We start from the raw sequence: 20,524 nt of genomic DNA on the forward strand, positions 1-20,524 counted from the left end.
TCCGTTGCTTCAAGGTGACCTTGAGAAGGCTGCTTAGGCTGCAAGATCCGACGTCTCTGCGGCCTCCTTTGTACGGGTGACCCAGCGGCTGTGCCCCGACGAGGTCGGGGGGGGGGGGGGGGGGGGCTGTGTTTGCCTGGGTTTTTGCCTCTGCTGAAAAGCAAGCCACGATGAGTTAAAAAAAAAAAATAACACAAACCTCCAGTCGCTTTCTTAAAGTAAAACTTTAATGTTTTTTTTGTGTTATAAGTTAGAGCAAAGAACTGCTATAAACAAAGAATCAGATGGAACAGATTAACCACTTCACTGCTGAAGCCGAGATCTGCCTCCCTGGTTTTTTTTATGCTTTAATAGACTGAAAAGGTAACAAACACCGTATGTCGGTAATGATTCGACGTTTAATAGCAGAAGTCTTCTAGGGAACTGTCTTGTTCGGATAGGGGGTGTGGATTCATGAGTTTGCAGTTTGGCTGTCTGAAAAAAAAAAAAGTGCATGCAAAATCGATTACCCACACGTAAACCTATGCATTTCGTATATAAAATCGATTTGCACATGTAAAAACGATTTAATATGTGTAGATTTACTAAAATGAACCCCCTCCCCCCCTGAAAATCAGGAATAATCTCCGAAAACAAAACATCTTTTAAACCTTGTACACCCCTATACTCTAATGCAAAAGAAAAGATTGTCGGTTGCAAGGAGATAGACAGACTTAAAACATAACACTTCTCATACGTTTCTCGTCGACTCATTTCCTGTTCACGTAGCCCTTTGAAAACGCCCGATACGCTTTCAACAGTGTGAGAACCGAAGCAAATGATGGTTATTCAAAAATTTGAGGGAACCAATTGCCATCAAAGAGACCTTAGCCTATTACAAAGATATTTCAGGCCAGGTCTTCACGAAAACATGATCTACTGGGCAGAACGTTTGCACGAGTAGCCCACACATGAACTGATTTCCTGAAAGCACATAACATTGCCAGGTCTTAGCAGAGCAAAACTGCCTCTCCCCCCCCTCCCGTTCATGTTTAAGCGAGACTCGTCAGGCCCTCCAAGTCTTCTTCAGTCTCAAATTTTTCAAAATTCATCCAACCAGTGTCATGTCCCAAAATATCATTTTTAAGGACCGGGCATAATTATGACCACTTGCATGATTGTTCTAGAATCTAGATAAGTGGTCGCAACCTTTCCCCCTGCCCGCTGGAACATGACTTCCTATTGGTTACATTTCACAAAGGTGGTGGTTCAGGCAAAACAGGCTGTAATGGAGTGCAAATTTGAACCCAAACCAAGCAGGAAGAAACAAATAGTTAACCAAAAACCAGAGGCTAACACCAGAACCAATTTCAGCTTCTCTTTCTTTTTTTTTAGTGATATGTGGCTCTCGCTGTGGCCCCTGGAAATGGCATAAAATAGTTTGTATTTCTTTATATGTAACCTTTGACACCCTTGCTCTTTTTACTTCAGAGCAAGCACGAAGGATCCTATAGCGCTTAGTTTTAAAAGAAATGAGATTGGATGAAATAAAACTCTACGGAGAGATTTTTTACAGTTTAAAAACGTTACACTTTGTGGAAAGCAATTCACGTGAGCTAAGAAAAGAAAGACAGATAACTGACAAGGACAGCTGTTTAAAATCAGCCGTCGTCCTAGCGAAGTAATATACGGGCTCGCCCACCATTTTCTTCGTGGTTGTACGGTGGCGTGATGAGATCAGCCTGTCGCTGTCCATGTTTACATTTTGTCTGTTCCATGTTATCAGTGGCATAGGAAAGGGGAGGGCGGGGGTACCCGGCCTACTCTCTGCCCCCCCCCACACACTTGCTCCTTCCCCCCCCCACTGCCACACATGCCTGCCACTTGCCTTCCCCCATACCTCTGCAACGTTACTGGCTGGAGCAGAAACCCCCAACCTGCTGTCGCCCCAGCGTCTGCTCGTCCTCCGACGTCACATCCTGGACCCGTGCCTAGGAAGTGCTGTCAGAGGGAGAGCCGACGCTGGAGTGACAGCAGCTTGGGAGTTGCTGCTGGCGCCAGGAACGTTACAGGTATGGGGGAAGGGAATCGGCGCGCATGAGTGGTGTGAGGAAGGAGCATGTGGAAGTGGAGAGTGGAGAAGAGGGTGGGGAGGAGCACCACCGCCTCAGGTGCCTCTCACCCTCTCTACGTCATTGCATGTTACAACAACTACGTACCGTGCGCCATCCTTCTGTTCATGGCATGGATTCGGATCACTTGCCAACTTTATATAAACAATTGGAAGTGAAAATAATTACATGTCCAACCATGAGGGGAAACCCTCCCCCCCCTGATCTTAAGCGATATGTCCTAGAGCATGGGTTACGCCACCTCAATCCTTGAGGGCCACCACCTAATTGAGTTTTCAAGATTTCCCCAGTGAAGATGCGCGAGATCTACATGCATATAACGGAGGCATTGTACGCAAATAGATCTCCTGCATATTCATAGGGAAAATCCATAAAGCCTGACTGGGTTGCGGCCCTTGAGGACCATGGTTGTCTACACCTGTTCTAGAGTGAGGAATGTTCTTCAAAATCAAAAAGTTGCTTCATCAGAAATCGAACGCATGTATCAAAGTGGAGTTTTGAGTTTCTAATAATATGACGACAAATTAAGCTGCTTTACAAAACGGTCATTGCTAACAAAGATTGTGAAATACTATCCAAAGAAGAAAAACTATAGGTTGGTTGCCTTTTAGGCATGGCAATCAAGAATGTCATGAGTATGGAGATCCTGGATATTAGAATATTATTTTCTTACATTGAGTTGTTCTACTTATCTTCTCATGCAAGTTGTTTGCTTCTCGCTCATTTCCCTCAGCCAGGCAAAGAGAGAATGACAAACTAAATCACCAAATAAGTTAGTGGGGACAAGAGAGATGGAGAGGAGAGGGTATGATGTTGCACAGCTTAGCGCCCATGCTTAAGCAGTGGTGGAAAGTACAATGCCGACTCAAGATGGTTGCATCAACTTGCACTAAATCCAGGCTCTTGCATGCTTCCAGATCCAGAAGGAAAGAGAAAGAGTGGCACAGTAATGGGGGTGGGGGGAGGGCGAGGGGGCAATCCTCCCCAGGCGCCATGTTGGTGGGGGTGCAACACCCCTCCTCCTCTACATGCACACGTTCCCCCCCCCCCTTTCCTCTATTTGAATAAATTGTTTGCGTTGGGTAACAACATGCCCTTCTTGACCCTGTCGGTTCTCCCAATGATGTCACTTCTGGGCACTGCGCATAGGAAGTAATATCAGAGGGAGAGCCGACGGGGTCGCGAGGAGCACGTTGTTGACCACGTGGCAGGCGCGATAGGGGAAGGGGCGCCTCTCGCTCTCACTACGCCACTGAAGAGAAATGTAGCTTTTCACTTCAAATGCAAAAGCACTATTTGCAAAGAGCTCACTGGTGGCTTTGTGGACACCAAAGATATCCACAACGAAGAAGAAGAAAAATTTAAATTGAATCAGGTTGGGCAGACTGGATGGACCATTCGGGTCTTTATCTGCCATCATCTACTATGTTTTCTTTGAAAAGATGACATCCCAAACAGTCACATAATCAAGTATTCAAGGATTGTGAATTTGATATACCACCTTTCTGCGAGTACAACCAAAAGGGTTGACATACACTTATATGCAGGTACTCAGGCAAAAGATGACTGCTGTTCCTTCTTAACCCTTTCAGGACCATAAGGATCGTAGGCCAATTTTTGTGGTTTTGACGACATTTTTATGGTAAAAAGGGCTTGCAGATGCCAAAAAATTGATTTTTTTTGTGAAATATCATTATTTTTATTTAAAAAATCACACTTCTGGCTTATGGACAGTGTGGCAAGTGAATCTTCTCGTCAATCTGGCAACGACGCTAATGAATGAATGTCGGAACCAGTTTGTTTACATAAAGGCAGTATCCTATGGAATCCGTACATTGGAACGAGCTTCCAGTGCAGGTGGTCGAGGCACGCAGCATCTCAGACTTCAAGAACAAATGGGATACCTATGTGGGATCCCTACGAGGTCATGCCAAGGGATAGGGTCACTAGGACTGAATGAGCGGGTCAGTAGAGTGACATTATAATTACAATTATTCTTTAGGGGGTCAGTAGATTTAAGAGGGTGGGTAAATAGTGTGGGCAGACTTGATGGGCTATGGCCCTTATCTGCCGTCATCTTTCTATGTTTCTATGTTTCTATCAAATTTAGAACTGTAGACTATCCCAATCAAAATGTATAGGATTTTAAAGTTATGGGACAAATAGGTCCCTTGGTCCTGAAAGGGTTAAACTTTACCTCTCTTGTTTTAGACTCTTTTCCTGTGGCCCTGGTTGGTCTTACATAGGGTTACCAATGTCCGCTTTTACCCTGCCATGTCTTCTTTTTAGAGGACTATCTAAGGTGTCCCGATGGGTTTTCAAATCCCAGCAGCTCATTCCGTTTTTGAAAAGCATTGAGCTCGGGGCTGCATCTGTAGGGCCTTTGTGCACGCGTGGCTGCGACGTGATGACAACACACATATGCACGTGGCCTCGAGGAGATGAGGTTTGTGTGGGGCGTGGGCAGGGTCGGGCGCAGAAGGGGGCAAGGCCACGCATCCTCTGTTTTTGAAGACAAAAAATCTGGTAACCCTAGTGCTACAGCTAGTGTCATGATTGTTGCCATTGTCCGGGCTTTGCCGCACCCGAGTAAGTGGAGCCAACATTTCAGCATATGCTGAAGAAAGCCGCAGCCTGATGGCTGAAATAGACTCAGGCAAGGCCCAGACAACTGCGGCAATCCTAGGAGAGGTGTTCTCATGGAAGTGGTCGTTCTCGTTCTCAAATGCATGCACAAAGCTTCCCTCCTCCCCCACTCGTGGGTGCAAAGGACGGAGGCAGTTTGGGCAGGCACATGTTTTGACTGAGAACACTGCTTCTCTTTGAAAGCTGAGCACAGTGTAATTCAGCTACCAATGCACGCACTGCAAAACACTGTGGGCTATTCAGACTTGCCCTAGTGCATGCACTTTTTATCAGGTGAGACAAGGAGAGCATATCACCTGCGTTTATACAGCAGCGCCCAGGAGATGAGAAGAAGGAGAATGAGGGCGGAATTGGTCCTCGTGGGGTCCCTTATTCAGGCCGCAGCAGTAAGTAGCTTGGTGGCTTTGGGTTCAGTTAACTCTAAATACCGGCTTCCAGGGCAGGATTAACTCTTTGGTGGGCCCTAGGCAAACAGATATGTTGGGGCCCCTCACTGTAATTTAAATAAATTTGAAAGCTCCCACAAATGGAGCCTTGCATGATTCTGACTACAGAGGAAAACTGGCAGAGGAGGAAACAGCAGAGAAAAGGCCTTGCTCGCTGCCGCCCCTGCTGGCTAGAAGGCAGTACACAGGGAGTGAGGAAGAATAGACAGACCTCTGTGGTGAACAATGGCTCTGCGCCCTCCCGATTCTCTTCTCTGTGGCAGCAGATAACATGCCAGGGCTGATTTGAGAGGGCCCCTCCTAAATATTTGGGCCCTAGCCCATGCTTTAATCCTACCCTGCCGGCTTCCAGTACTCAATATCCAAGTTAGTCCAGCAATCCAGAAGGTAACGCACTACCGGCCAGTTTCCTGGGCGATGCACAGTTTGCCTGGTGGTTAAAGTTAGGACAGTCTGTTAGCTCACTTAGAGGCCTTTTTAGTAGAACATGGGAAAATTTGGGCTTAGCGTGTTTTAATGTGGGATTTTCCCATGCGCTAAGATCATATTTAAGGTGCAGTATTTTAAATTTGACTTTTTTTTTGGGGGGGGGGGCAGGTCTCAAATTAATTTTTCCATTAGCCTCTGGGACTTGCAAAATATTAATTGAACAGCATCTCCTGCCTCCTATTGGGGGGGGGGGGGAGGGGCGCTAAGAGCTCCTATGTTAAGTCCCCGTTATCCTTTTAGCACATACTAATCAGAGCATGCTAGCTAGATAACAGGAGCATGCCCATTCCCTGACATAAAACTTAATTAGGCATGATTAGTATGTGCAACAGACAAATTACTACAAAATGTTTTAAAATGTATGCTAACTGTACCTTAGGGTTTAATAACCTATAGTGAAAGGCCCCTTAAGCAGGTAATAGTGTGAATATCACCAATAACCAGATAGGTTCTGGCTCCGCCCACATTCTGCCTGCAGACTGCCCCTAATTTAACCAGTTAATGCTTTGGATGTCAGAGGGAATATCAACTAGATGGTGGCACGACCAGGGAATGGCCAGCTAGGCGGGGTTTTAACTGGACAGCCAATATTCAAAGCAAGTTAACTAGCCATATACAGCCGCCGACCAGGTAACGTGCTTGTATGCGACTATCCAGTCATTTTCAGCAGCACTTCTTCCCCCCCCCCCTTATCAAGCTTCACTGCCAAGCAGTGCAAGGTAAACATCGAGCCACCCACATGAATAATATAGGTGGCTCAGCCTGTTTCTTGTGCTGCTTGGCAGTGCAGCTTGATACAAGTGTGTGTGTGGGGGGGGGGAGGGGGAGGTTATTCACCAGTTAGTGCTGTTGAAAATGGCCAGTCTACATCAGGGACTTTCCAGGGGTGTTTCAGGGGCAGAATCTGGCAAGCTCCCAATATTCAGAGCCGTATTTAGTGCGTAAGCAGCCATCCTATCTTTATACACTAGCCCAGGGCTGCTTAAGTCAGACTATTGACTTAACCAGCCATGGGCTAACTAACTGGCTTTTTTAAAAAAAACTAGAAATTCAGCGCCGAAGCCTGCACAGAGCACGGCATTCAATTTCCGGTTTTAGTAACTGGCGATGGTCAAAAAAAGTGCTATCCTTCACCGACTGAATTTCGGGGTGTTTTGAATATAAATCCCTAGGGTCCGGACTCTCTATACCAGACACGGGCAACTCCGGTCCTCGCGGGCCGGAATCCAATCGGGTTTTCAGGATTTCCCCAATGAATATGCATGAGATCTATTTGCATGCACTGCTTTCAAAGCATATTCATTGGGGGAATCCTGAAACCCCGATTGGATTCCGGCACTCGAGGACTGGAGTTGCCCATGTCTGCTCTATATGGTGCCGGTCACATGTCAGTCATGCAATGGCACCATATAGAGCAGGGGTAGGGAACTCCGGTCCTCGAGAGCCATAGTCCAGTCGGGTTTTCAGGATTTCCCCAATGAATATGCATTGAAAGCAGTGCATGCAAATAGATCTCATGCATATTCTTTGGAGAAATCCTGAAAACCCGACTGGAATACGGCTCTCGAGGACCGGAGTTCCCTACCCCTGATATAGAGAATCGTGCCTCCGGGAAAGATAGGCTCTGGACGTGTAGGCCCAGAAAACTCTTTACTTACATTTCCAGAGCCTGTCTTTCATGTGAATCACACCTCTGTAGGCGTTTCTGGCATTAGCCACGCCCATAGTGGCATTAAGCGCCACAAAGCGCCTACATGGGCACAATTCCAACGCCTTTTATTTAGGTCCCAGTAGGTGCTTTAATGGGATTTTTTTGCAATTTTAAACAGTGTTTTTCAATTAACATAGGCGCTTAAGTTCAGTCGCTGTTTATAGAATTTCCCTCTATATGTATATCTTATAAAGCGCACAAAGATGCAACAATGACCAAAGCTAGTTCTGTAAATTATACAGAAATTGAACCTCCAGCAGGAAGGCATCCAAATATTTACCCGCAGATGCTAACACATTTCTAATATCCTCCCTGTGTTGACAGGCAATTGGACGTAACACAAGACTGGAGAAATGAGTTATAGAACCAATCCTAAATGGAAAATGCAGTCCGGCTTTTTCTTTGAAATCAGCTCCCTATTACAGTTATGAGGCAGCGATCTAACAGACGAGGCTTAATTAGGAAAGGATTTCTCCCATAGTTGGGTTTAATGTTCAATGCTTTATTTCCATTACCAAAATGGAACGAAATCTCTCATACCCAGATCCTGTTGCGACTCTGTGAAAATGTTTCCTACGTAGGGCTTTAAAAAGCACAGTGAAATGAATGGCACCCTCGATGCTAGTGAGAAAGGACTAAAAGCAGGGGAAAAAACCCCCCAGCCAAATCCCACAATCGCACATGATAAAAGTAAAAAAATAAAATAAAAGCAGAACATGACCTCTGAGAGATGCTTATCGCCTTTCCAAAGATGCAAACCAGACCTAAAAAAAAAAATAAAAATCCCCAACTGTTTCATAGCGTAAGGCAGGCCTTCTATTTTCAACCAGTGCACCCAGTTCTATTACTGGTGTTCCTAAATACCTTGACTCTCTGTGAGAATGAAAGGCACACCCATTTACTGCTAATAAGTTGGATATTCCGTTGAGACTTTGATGACAATTTGCAGATGCCTGCTATAACATTACAATTTTTTTTTTCCTACTGTAATGGGGATCCCAAACTCCTGAGCAGCTCAAGGATCACCAGAGGGAATGCCCAACTTTTCAGCAGCCGGCCCTGTTGATTTCAACAGCAAAGTGGTTAAAACGGTAAGGACAATGTTTTGTGTCTCTTCTTTGACCATGGCAATGGGTTCTTATCGTACAACCCTGTACAGTACTTCAGCAATATATATTTTTTTTAAAGATTTAAAAAGCAAAGAGTTACAAAACCATTTGCAATTAACTGGGAATAGAAAAGATAGCACTTTTTTTTTAAAATTCCATTATATAGTACGTCGTATAAATTACAGAGTATTTCAGATGCACAAACGTATCTGAGCAACATTTATCAAATGTAAGGTTCCTCTTGAAAGTCGAGTTCTCTTTATTTGCTTTGCTCTCCCATCCCATTACTATCACGTATGACAGTGTTCCAAATCCGAGACACTGCTGTTTTTGCAGTATCTCAGGTTATTGGGGATGTGACAGTCTGAGTAATTAATACCCCCATTTGGGGTGTAAATGGGCTGCAGTCTGAAATCTCCTTTAAGGAGCTGGTCATTATTTAAGGAGACAATCTGAAAGCTGGTCTCCGTCATCTCCAGGATGGAGTTGTCCTTCTTGGTGCCTGCCTCGCAGTAGTCATCTTTCCGGCGACCACGATTATATTTCCACTTCTGGGAGGTGGAACGACCCTTTTTGTGCATGTGCCAACAGAAGATACTGAGCAGAACAACTAGTACAATGATCACTGCTCCCCCAATTAGCCCTGCTAATAAAAAGGGGGAGCCTACGCTTTGAGTAGTCGTTTGCTCATGGCTGGAAGCTGTGTTGCTGCCATTATTTGTAAGGGAGGCTTTGGTTGTGGCCTCTGAGCAAACAATATCTCCTCGTGCTTGGTAGTTACTAGAAGTCTCCCATGGGGCCAAACAAATCTGATAGGTGGACTTCGGTTCTAGATTTACTAAATGTTCCATCTCACCTCTCACTATGCGTTCTTTAATAATTCCTTCTACCAGGCTGTGGCCCATTTTAACCCAAGTGAGCTTGTAGGCCATCACAGAAGCAAGAGGCAGCCAGCTAACCTGGATATGTGTGTCATTCACAAAATGGATAAAGAGTTGGATTCGTTCACCAGTGGGAGGTGTCGCCTTCTGGATGACCTCCTTGTCAGGCACAGTGGGAGTTATGGATGCAATGGGTGTTGTGGAAGTATATTTGATACTAGGTATAGGAACTAATACCATAGGAACATATGTGGTAGGGATAGTTGTAGCAGGGGCTTGAGTGACAGGTGGCAAACCAGGAGTGGTAGTGGGACACGATAGCATATTCACATTGAGCTCCCTGACGGCCATTCCTCTAACCTGGTCTGGTCCTTGGCACATAAAAGCTCGAACATTGATGGCTGCAGGAAGAGATTTCAGCCACTCAGTGACCCACTTAATGCTGCAGTCACAATACCAAGGATTATTCCTTGCAGTAAGTTGTTTCAAGTTGGTGAGACTGTCAAATACCCCTGGTGTCAACATTCGAAGCTGATTGTTGGAAATATCCAGGCGCTCCAACTTGTGGAGATTTGAAAAGGCTGTCACAGGTATGTTGGTGATCTGGTTGTCTTGTAGGTTGAGTTTTAGTAAGTGTGTACCTTGGAGATCAGTAGGAGGGGTGGTTAGAGAATTCCGCACCATTGAGAACTCCTTAAGTTTGGGTAGGTGACTGAATGTGCCATCAGATATGCCTTTATTGGTGAGAAGATTACCATCCAAAATTAAACGTTCTAAACTTGTGAGATTCTGGAAAGCTTGACTGGAAATTGTGGCAATACGGTTCTCATCCAATCGCAACTCTTGTAAGTCTACTGGAAGTCCAACTGGAACACTGCTCAAGTGATTTTTGGACAGGAACAACAGTTTGAGGCTAACAGCTTCCCGAAAAGCCCCATCTTCAACCCCAACAGTTGAAATGGAGTTGTCATCAAGATGCAGTTCTTCTAGTTTCAAAAGCTGCGCCAGGGCTACTCTTGAAATAGTCTGAATGTTATTTTCCTGGAGATGAAGCACTCTGACATTCTTGGGAAGATTCATGGGGAATTCATCCAGCTGATTGCCATACAAGTAGACTGTATGCACAGACTGAACATTGTGCAGCTCTGTGGGAAATCCAGCATTATTAATTTGGTTATTATGGAGGTAGAGCACGGTTACGCCCTCCGGTATCCCAAGAGGCACGGAGGTCAAGCTTCGCTCATTACAATAAACAAAGTTTCGGTCACATCGGCATACAGTGGGACATGCCATCGTTTTGGAGATCTGCAGATAGAATCCCAAATAAAAGAGAACCCATGATTTCAGCAGAGAATCCCAGTTTTGGGACCACATTCTAATCCAAAGGCCCATTTCCAACTGTCAAAAAAATATAAAAATGAAATGAAAGCACTGCAGGTAAATGGAGAAACAAAAAAGCAGATAGCAAAAACCCAACGGATGAATCTAGTTTTGTTATATTTATGAGCAACTTGGCGGTGAGAAATAAACTCCTTTAGGCCTAAGGTAAAATAATCCTTTTCTAATGGCCTATCTTGTGCCCTTGATAGAAAAACTGTAGTCTCATTATCCAGGATTGCACGCTTTGCTGCTTTCATCCATGAGGAGTGAAATTCTGATTAATAGGTTAGCCTTCTCAGCCGGCAAGAAGCAATTTCAAGTTACTAAGAGTCAACTGGAACTGGAGTCAACTGGAACTGGAGCAGCAGTGCCTCTTTGTAGACTCTTCTGTCACTTTGTAAGGCTCTCATCCGTTTTGTGCTCGGCTTGATGCGCCTGTTTCAAAAGAAAAAAAGGATGCTTTTAATATTCTGCTACTGTATTTTAACGAAAAGCATTTAATGAAAAGTATGCTGACAGCACGCTTCAAATCCTGTGTTTCAAAATATTTATACTCTTACCCCCCCTTCTTCTACAAAGCCGTGCTAACGGCTGCCGCGCGGCAACAGCCCCGAAGCCCTTTAAATCTCTATGGGCTTCGGGGCCGTTACCGCACAGCTTGGTAGAAGAGGGGGGGGGGTTGGTGTAACACAAGAACATTTGTTCACGCTGCATTTTTATAATACGACCAGAGAAATCCACCGTCATTTATTCGATGGTGCCAGTTTTCATTTTGCCGATATAAATCAATACGGCACGTTTATTTTTCAACACGGTCATTAAAGATTGCTCCTCAATCAGCTCACATTATAATAAATCTAGATACCGCTTGAATCAACATAACTCCCACAACCCTGAAAAAACAACCAGAGTTTTCCAAAATCTCTCTGTTTCAAATGTATTTCAAAAGATTTTGCCATGTCCTTTGCAGGGGCATAACCAGAACTCGATGTTTTTTTTGGGGGGGATGGGGGCCCTCAGAGGTGGACTGGAGGGACCATGCCTTTCATCTGTTCCTCTCCCCTCTCTCTAATGTATCATAGCTTTGCTGGTAGGGTGCCCGAGCTCTACTAGCCAAAGAGATTCTCTGCTGGAGCCGGCCTCCTGTTGCCTGAGCAGTGAGGAACTTTGCAGAGTGCTCTAGTCTGGCACTGCCGTTCATACTCGGTTAAAATGAATGAAATGAGCATGTGCGGAAGTACCAGGATCAGCAGAGTTCCTCACTGTTCAGGCAGCATAAAGCAAGGCTTCAGAAGAGAATCTCTTTGGCTGATGGGACTTGGGCATCCCCGCCAGCCATGCGTCCAGAGGAGGCTTGAACCCCGAAGTGGCAGGGGGAGGAGAGGTGGAGGGGTGCCGGCATCCCCACCAACATGGCGCCTGGGGTGGACCACCCCCTCGCTCCCCCCTATACTATCCCACTGTCCAAGGCAATGGAAGACAAAGCGCCTTAGCCAAGGTTGCAAGAAGCATTATTGGTAGAAATGAAATTTGAAATCTTGTTCTCTTGGTTCTCTAACCACTATATATATCATCTGTCCCTGACACATACCCAGACACTTGGGTTTTCAATAGAATTACCATATTGCTCCTGAAAAAGGATGACAAATTGAGATATCCAGGTTTTACGTCCATTACTTTCAATGGAAGTAAAACCCAGATGTCTCAATCTGTCCTCCTCGCTTCCATTGCTTTTAGTGAAAGTAAAACCTAGATCAGTGGTTCTCAACCCTGTCCTGGAGGACCACCAGGCCAGTCGGGTTTTCAGGATAACTTTAATCAATATGCATGGAGCAGATTTGCATGCCTGTCACTTCCATTATATGCAAATCTCTCTCATGCATATTCATTAGGGCTAGCCTGAAAACCCGATCGGCCTGGTGGGAACCACTGACCTAGATGTCTCAGTCTGCCCCTCCCGTTTCTAGATGGCAACCCTAGTTTTCAGGAGACCCACAATCAAACATGAGGCAGATTTGCGTGCATCAGAGGCCATGCAAGTTCATTGGTGGACAACCTAGAAAACCTAGCTGGCTGGGTGTGCAATGCCTCTGGGACTGAGCTGAGAACCACTGCACTAGGTCACTCTTCTACTCCGCAACTTTGGGGTTATCTGCTGGAGAGCAATAAGAATGCAATTATGTTCCCTCATCATTCTACTTAAACTGAAATTATGAAGTTGACAGAGAGAGGAAGCTAGAACTTTCAAGGATGCATGTAAATAGATTTTATCTAGTTGAAATGGCCAACCTCCTTAAGAGGTATGTAAAAAAGTGTATAGCGTATTTAGCAGCAAAAGTAAACCTGGAATTACATGTGTATATACATAGGACAATTGATTTTGTATAAACATGTGCATATAAGTAGAATGATGGATTATGACATACCCATGCCGGTATTAATAACTCTAAAACCACCACAGAGCTCCGTAAATTGTAACACCTCACAGAAGCTCTTTGTAACTCTTTATCTTAACATATCTACAGAAGGTCATGTAAGCCACTCCAAATTGACTCCCAAGTCATTAGTAGTGGTGGAGAAGCTCTCAATAAACAAACATTATCCTCTACTTGGCTCACATAAGAACATAAGAATTGCCATACTGGGACAGACTTCCATCAAGCCTGGCATCCTGTTTCCAACAGTGGCCAACCCAGCTCACAAGTACCTGGAAGTAACCTAAAGAGTGAGATTGTGATGTCATAATGCCTCATTCCACCAATGCCTAAGAGCCAACTTCATCAGTGATGTCTCAGTAGAATGATTGGTTATGGCATAATCATGCCAGGACTAATAGCTCTGTATTGTAACACCACCACAGAGCTCCGTGTATTTCAGTATAGAGCCCATGCATTGTAACACCTCACAACTACTTATGGTAAGATCTCTACAGAAGCTAATGCATCACAACACCTTTACAGAAGCTCATGTAGACCGTTCTGTATTGACTCCCCAGTCATTAGCAACGGTATAGAAGCTCTCCATAATCATAATCATAAAATACTTCTAACAAGAAGCAACAATAGTGATTCCGAATCAGGATGAAAGTTCTTCAGCCACCGAACTTAGCATAAAGTTTAATTAGCTACATTGTAAAAATGCAAAGTGAGCCGAGTGAAAGCAAAGGTAGTGTATAACATTATTTAAGCAGAAGACTGACCTTGGAAAATCAAGGAACAAAGTATTTAATCATTATTTTGCAACTGAGCAGTTGATGACTAAGGGTTTTCAAAGCTTTAAAATAAAAATTCATGAACTAGCTCAATGAGTCATGAATTTTCTGGCTTGTTCAAAGACTTTGTTCAGCATACTAGTTTCCAAAGACCCAGAATGATCCCAAAAACTGAATCTTCTTAGAAGCTGCCTCGGAGAGTGAGTAGATGTTTCCAATTTGTGGAACCTAGAGCTGTCAGATTCAAGTATGGATATTTTAATCATGTATGTTAACCTGTAACCTCCTACTGAGCTCTTTGGGGAAAATGGGATAGATAACGAATTAAATAAATAAATAAAAATTAGAGAATGACACAGTGACAAAATTCATCACCGTTCCCCGTCCCCGTGGGAAATAATCCCATGTCATTTTCTAGTGTCTATTTCAACCTCAGGCTATTGTATACCAGCATTCTTCAAAGCAAAGCTTGAGGGTCAGTGGTGGTGCCCAATTATGCTCTGATTCTTCCCTCTCTCCTTAAAGAATGACATGAAGATGGTTTCCCGCGGTTATCCGCGGGGACGGGAACGGTGATGAATTTTGTCACCATGTCATTCTCTAATAAAAATCACAGCTGTATCTTCTAGATGGAAAACGAATTCCACAAGGCTAACAAAGTACACTGAATTACTCAACTATTTTTAATCATTATTTTCAGTTTTATGACCTTGCCTCTCATGTATATGAAAAATGTTACAATATTTCTACCGTTTTAATACGGAATTGAAGTCTCATATGTCCTGCCTGGAAATGTGCAAAACAATTGTGACCACTAGAGGGCATCAGCAGGAAAACGCTTTAAAGAACTAACTACCAGCTTGTAATTACGAGACTCAACGTTCAAGATGGAACACTGGAAAAAGATTTTCCCTGGTACAGAATTCATGAGAATTTACTTTTGACTGTGAATGCACCACCACCACTAATTAGTATGTGAAAAGTCTAAGCAGTTATGCAGCCAGACCTCAGAACATAGGTTTCCATGTCCTCTTCCTTGAATTCGGAGTAACTTTAGAAAGGACGTGTCACATTAACTGGAAATAACGCCAATCATTGCTTAGTTGCCATCTGGCTCCATTTCTTTGGGAGAGGTCAATCCAGTCTCAGTTTTACCTCTATGAATGGAGTTTTAGGCCTTTGTTTTGGGGGAAATAAGAAAAAAAATATACATGAACGCAGTGACTATACAAAACACTGCCCTCAGACTGATCTACTCCCTGAGAAAATATGATCATATTACAACTGCCTTCCTAGACTCTCACTGGCTACCTATGCAAGCACGAATTCAATTCAAATTCTACTGTCTATTATTCAAAGCATTAAACGGCTCCGCCTCCCCCTATCTAAACAACCGCCTAAACCAGATCCTCACCTCAAGACAAAGAAGAACTCCGAACCCTTTTGCCTTCCCTCCACTCAAGGGCACTCAGCGCAAAAAGATGTTTGATAACCTTCCGGCGACGCAAGCAGCAAAACTTAACCACTCCATCTCCAACCTGTTGACGGCAACGGGCGACTTCAAAAACTTTTCGAAAAGAAATCAAAACCCTACTTTTCAAATAATGTATCCAGATATCTTAACCCAACCCTTCCCCCTCCTCCTAGATAAATTATCCCCCAAAACCTCCACTTAAATAATCTCTTCCTCCCCAAAACACCAACCAAGTATTCAGATCCCTGAAATGTAACTTAATCTTATTTGTACTCTAACTGTAATCTATTTGTTATATCACACAGTAACGTACAGTCAATTTAATATCCAATTTGCAAGTTCTTCCGGAATTAATCCAGGTACCTCTCCTCCCTTGTAACCAAAAAAAAACACCCCAAAACTGTTGTAACTTCACTGGAAATGTCCAGTTAGCTCTTTTGTAATCCGCCTTGAACTGCAAGGTATAGGCGGAATAGAAGTCCCTAATGTAATAGAATGTAATGTAATGAGGTAAAGACCTCCAAAGAATAGCGCCCTCCAGCCCTTGCCTATCCTCTTTTGCCTTCTCAGAAACTTTTGTACGCTTTGGAAGCCAGACACGTGTTGCCTGGGTATTAGTCCTAATTTTCCCAGGACAGAACCCGTGAATAACGAGCTCTGGAATATTCTTTCCACGAAACATACCATAGAAATTTAGACGTATGATTAATGTGTGCATGGATTAAAAAATTCGACCACGTTTCACCACTCCTCAAAAAATCTCATTGGCTCCCGGCGTCACATCGAATAACCTAAAAATATGTCCGCTAAGCCTTAAATCAATACTATATAAAGAGTCTTTATACCCTATGCCCCACACCAGATCACTCAGATCTAATGACCAACATTTGCTGGTTGTTCCATCTCTCAAATCCACAATTGTGAAACTCCCTCCCAATCTACATAAGGGAAGAGCGTCTTTGTCGACAGATTTAAAAGCAAGTTGAAATGCTTTCTTTTTAAAGATGTTTTTGACGTTGTTGAAATATTTGCATATTTAAAGTGCTTTTGTTTGATTCGTTTATGTTTAAATTCACTGTATTGCACCGTTAATAATTGAAAACTAATAAAGATTTACAAAAAAAAAAAAGATGTTTTTGACTGCTGGTTCCTCATAGTTAGGTCATACTTTTTAATTCCGGCCTCTGATCTTTTGTAACGCTCCCCTTGGTTACGTCTCTTACTCGTCCCATTTCCTTTAAACCACTGTATTTCTACCCCCTCGTCCCTCTTGGCCCTGTCTGTGCTGTGTGATTTCTCTGTTATTTGTACTGTTTCCCCGAACATTGCGATGTATTATTTTTCAGCTTTGTTCATCGCTTCGTATTAAGATTAAGCGATTCATCAACTTTTAAATAAAACTTGGAAACTTGAAAAAACAAAACAAAAACATTTAGCTCGGGGTTAATTGTCAAGGAATGATTTGTGTCTTTTAGGAGGGGGGGGGAAATCCATAGGCTGGCACCATGATGTTCCTGAAATGGACTTTATTAAAAATGTCAAAGTTCCAAAAATATAATTGAGCAATCCACATAAAAACCTTAAGGACCTTGTCTGCTGAAACAGAACAACAATGACCACATATATTAAAGGGTTTGGTTTTTTTTGTTGTTTTTACACGAACACACTAGGGTTTGCCAACTGGTTCCAGGTTTGCCTGACAGGATTCATCCAGGATTTACCCCATTGTATGCAGGGACTTGGTTTTTTTTCAGGATTCATCTTTGCATTACCTAAGCAAAAACAAAACTACAAATCCCTGCATGCAGTTGGGCAAATCAGGACTGGATCGTCCCTGTTGGGCAACTCTAGATCCTGTTGGCAACCTTATACATTTATTCTGCCTTACCACAGACTAGCAATACAGTAAGCCTCCCTCTCACAAATATGTAGCTGTCCTTCTGTGTACTTATGGAGAAGGGGAGGGGTCGGAGAGTAACACTGGGGGACCAGCTAAGGTCTGATACACTTGTCAGTCATCCTAAATTCATTCTGAATGGTGATGGTGATGGAGAGAGAGGTTTTAAGTGTTAAAGTGAGAGGAAGGGCTGTGGCTCACTGGTAGAGCTGCTGCCTCTGTACCCAGAGGTTGCGAGATCAAAACCCGGTGCTGCTCCTTGTAACTCTGACCAACTCACTTAATCCTCCAGTGCCCACCGCTTTGAATGTCAAAGGCACAAAAAGGTGGTATATAAGTCCCCATTCCCACCATAAGTAATTCCCTAGTCCCTTACTTGTTCTGTTTGTCTGCCTTGAAGAGTTTGTAAGCTCTGTGGAGCAGGGACTCTCACATACAGTGTTGCATACTTCTAGTAGCGCTACAGAAGAAACATAGAAATATCCAGTCTGTCCATCTGCAGCATCCTTATCTCCTCTTCTCCCTATTGGCTAAGGCTCTTAACATTTGCATCTCCTCTTCCTATAGGTTAACGGCTCTTTACACCTGCATTGTGATGTCATAGAGCTGCCCATCCGCAGTAACCATTATCTCTTCCTCTCTCTCAGAGATCCCACGTGCCTATCCCAGGCCCTCTTGAATTCAGCCACAGTCTCTGTCTCCACTACCTCTATTGGGAGACTGTTCCACGCATCTTCCACCCTTTCTGTAAAAATAGTATGTCCTTAGATTACTCCTGAGCCTATCACCGGTTAACTGCATTCTATGCCCTCTCATTCCCGAGCTTCCTTTCAAATGAAAGAGATTCGACTCATACCACGTAGGTATTTAAACTTCTCTATCATATCTCCCCTCTCTCGCCTTTCCTCCAAAGTATACAGATTGAGATCTTTAAGTCTGTCCCCATACACTTTATGATGAAGACCACAGAGATTATAATTAGCAGTAGTAGTGTTATGCATATTAGTATGCTTTAGGGATATGCAATTTGATTGTGATCGTTTTCATTCTATTCTAGGATGTCATATAACACAATTTCTCCATGAGTTTTGTCGCTGTCCGTGTCCCATTTCTGTTTGCTCTTTCTTAACTGCATAAGCCTCCAACACTTATGATTTAAAAATGTTTGAGGCTTGTGCAGATGAGGATGGAACTTGCAGGAATGGGGCAGGGGCAGGAAAGGAACTCACCGGAACAGGAAAATGAATTCCCGCGGGGATGGTGAAAAATTTGTTCCCGTGTCATTCTCTACTTGGGAGAACAGTATGGAAAACTGAATAAATAAATAGTGTGAAAAGTCTCAGCCTCTGATAACCAGAGCTGGTATTGTGACATCATAATGTGTCATTCCACCAATGCCTAAGAGCCAACCTTATCAGTGATGTCACAATGGCTTTATTATTTTCTACTTGGCTCACTTTGACTACATTTTGATTTCTAGATAGGTGCAGAACCAATTATATCCAAAAAAGGAAAAAGCAACTGGGGAAACCATTTAAAATGTATTTTAAATCTTCCCCTGCCCGATCCTAGATTTATTTCTGAAAAATTACTCTTCAGATGTTTACTTAAAGCCCTGATAACTTAAAGCAGCTGATGACTCCATGCTTAATCCTATCACAGGTTTTGCTCACTCTCTCAGGTTGCTCTTAAGAGGTATTTATTTCAACCCTCCCTTTCAAAAGTCTGTGAGAGCTTTGACTGGTACACGTGTGCCTGAAATCCAATGCCGTTCTTCTCCCTGTTCCAAAAGAACACACACCCTCGTCTGCTCTCCATGTTGTTAATACTGGGATCGGCTCCTTTCCTCTCCTTCGCTCCAAAAGATATATCTGGGAACACGGGATTTCTGGGTAAACAACGTTTGATCGGGCTGCGCTTATATTCTCTCGAAAAGCGCAGGGAAAGGGGGGGGACATGATAGAAACATTCAAATACATCACGGGCCGTATTGATGTGCAGGAAGAAATCTTTTGTCTTACGGGTCCCACGGCGACAAGAGGGCATCCGCTAAAATTCAGGGGGGGGGGGAAGATTTCATGGGGACACCAGTAAGTATTTCTTCACCGAAAGGGTAATTGATCGATGGAATGGTCTTCCACGTCAGGTAGTCGAGGCCAGAACCACGCTCGACGTCAAGGGACGATGGGACAGACAGGGGGGGTCACTCCAGAGGAATGCTTAAAAGATGGATTCCCGAAGGAGGGAGGGAGGAGGGAGGGTTCTTGAGTGGACAGACTTGTTGGGCCGTTGGCCCTTTTCTGCCGTCATACTCTATGTTTCTATGTTTCTAAGTTTTTCAAAAGAAGGGCCACATAGGACCATTTTGAATCACTGAATAGACTGGGCTCGGGGGATGGGGGGTGGGGTGGCAATGTGCCTAGCGGTGCAGACATCTTAATTAGTCTCAAGTATAATATGTGAAACTAGAAAAAGGTTCAGAAAAGAGCGACAAAATTGACAAAGTCTGAATTCCTCGCTTATTTAAAAAGGACTCGAGTTTAGAAAAGAGATGACAGAGAGGAGATATGACAGCAGGTTGGGACGCCGAATGACGCGGAACAGTTCAACGGGAAGTAACTGTTTAACTCTTCAAATAACAGAAAAGCAAGAGGTCAGTCCAGGATATAGATGACCACTTAGGGCTCCTTTTACGAAGGTGCGCTAGCGGGTTTATCGCATGCACTGGATTAGCGCGCTAGCCAAAAAATCTACCGCCTGCTCTAAAGGACGGCGGTATCGGCTATTCCACGCGTTAAGCCCCTAGCGCGCCTTCGTAAAAGGAGCCCTTAGTTGCAAACAAACTGTAGAAAGAATTGTCTTTTTTCCATGCGGTGCTAAATCTGATGCTGGAAGATATAATATACAAAAATAGGGCAAAAAGACTCTCTAGATCAGGGGTGTCAAAGTCCCTCCTCGAGGGCCGCAATCCAGTCGGGTTTTCAGGATTTCCCCAATGAATATGCATGCGATCTATTAGCATACCGCGAAAGCAGTGCATGCAAATAGGTCTCATACGTATTCATTGGGGAAATCCTGAAAACCCGACTGGATTGCGGCCCTCGAGGAGGGACTTTGACACCCCTGCTCTAGATAATCGAGAGTAGCGTGATTGAAAATGATATCAGAA

At 43.8% G+C, this 20,524-nt stretch overlaps 1 protein-coding gene and 1 long non-coding RNA gene across 5 annotated transcripts in view; both read right to left on the reverse strand.

The window, feature by feature from the left end:
* Positions 1-205: 205 nt before the first annotated feature.
* Positions 206-7,104, reverse strand: LOC117363533. The gene is made up of 2 exons (XR_004540088.1): positions 4,304-7,104; positions 206-3,696 (listed from the first exon to the last, which is right to left on the reverse strand). It is a non-coding gene; the product is annotated as an uncharacterized LOC117363533 (long non-coding RNA).
* Positions 7,105-7,227: 123 nt separating this feature from the next.
* The window catches only part of FLRT2 (fibronectin leucine rich transmembrane protein 2), a 135,190-nt gene continuing 121,893 nt past the window's right edge, over positions 7,228-20,524 (reverse strand). For 3 of the 4 annotated variants that reach the window (XM_033951418.1, XM_033951421.1, XM_033951419.1), the window contains exon 2: positions 7,228-11,208. In XM_033951418.1, coding sequence (XP_033807309.1) covers positions 8,803-10,785 — 1,983 coding nt within the window. In that variant the 5' untranslated portion in view covers positions 10,786-11,208 and the 3' untranslated portion in view covers positions 7,228-8,802. Of the gene's footprint in view, positions 11,209-16,142; positions 16,205-20,524 lie in introns of those variants that run through there. The other variant, XM_033951420.1, reaches the window with a different exon arrangement.

The sequence above is a fragment of the Geotrypetes seraphini genome, chromosome 7 (genome assembly GCF_902459505.1).
Source record: "Geotrypetes seraphini chromosome 7, aGeoSer1.1, whole genome shotgun sequence".
Lineage (NCBI taxonomy): Eukaryota > Metazoa > Chordata > Amphibia > Gymnophiona > Dermophiidae > Geotrypetes > Geotrypetes seraphini.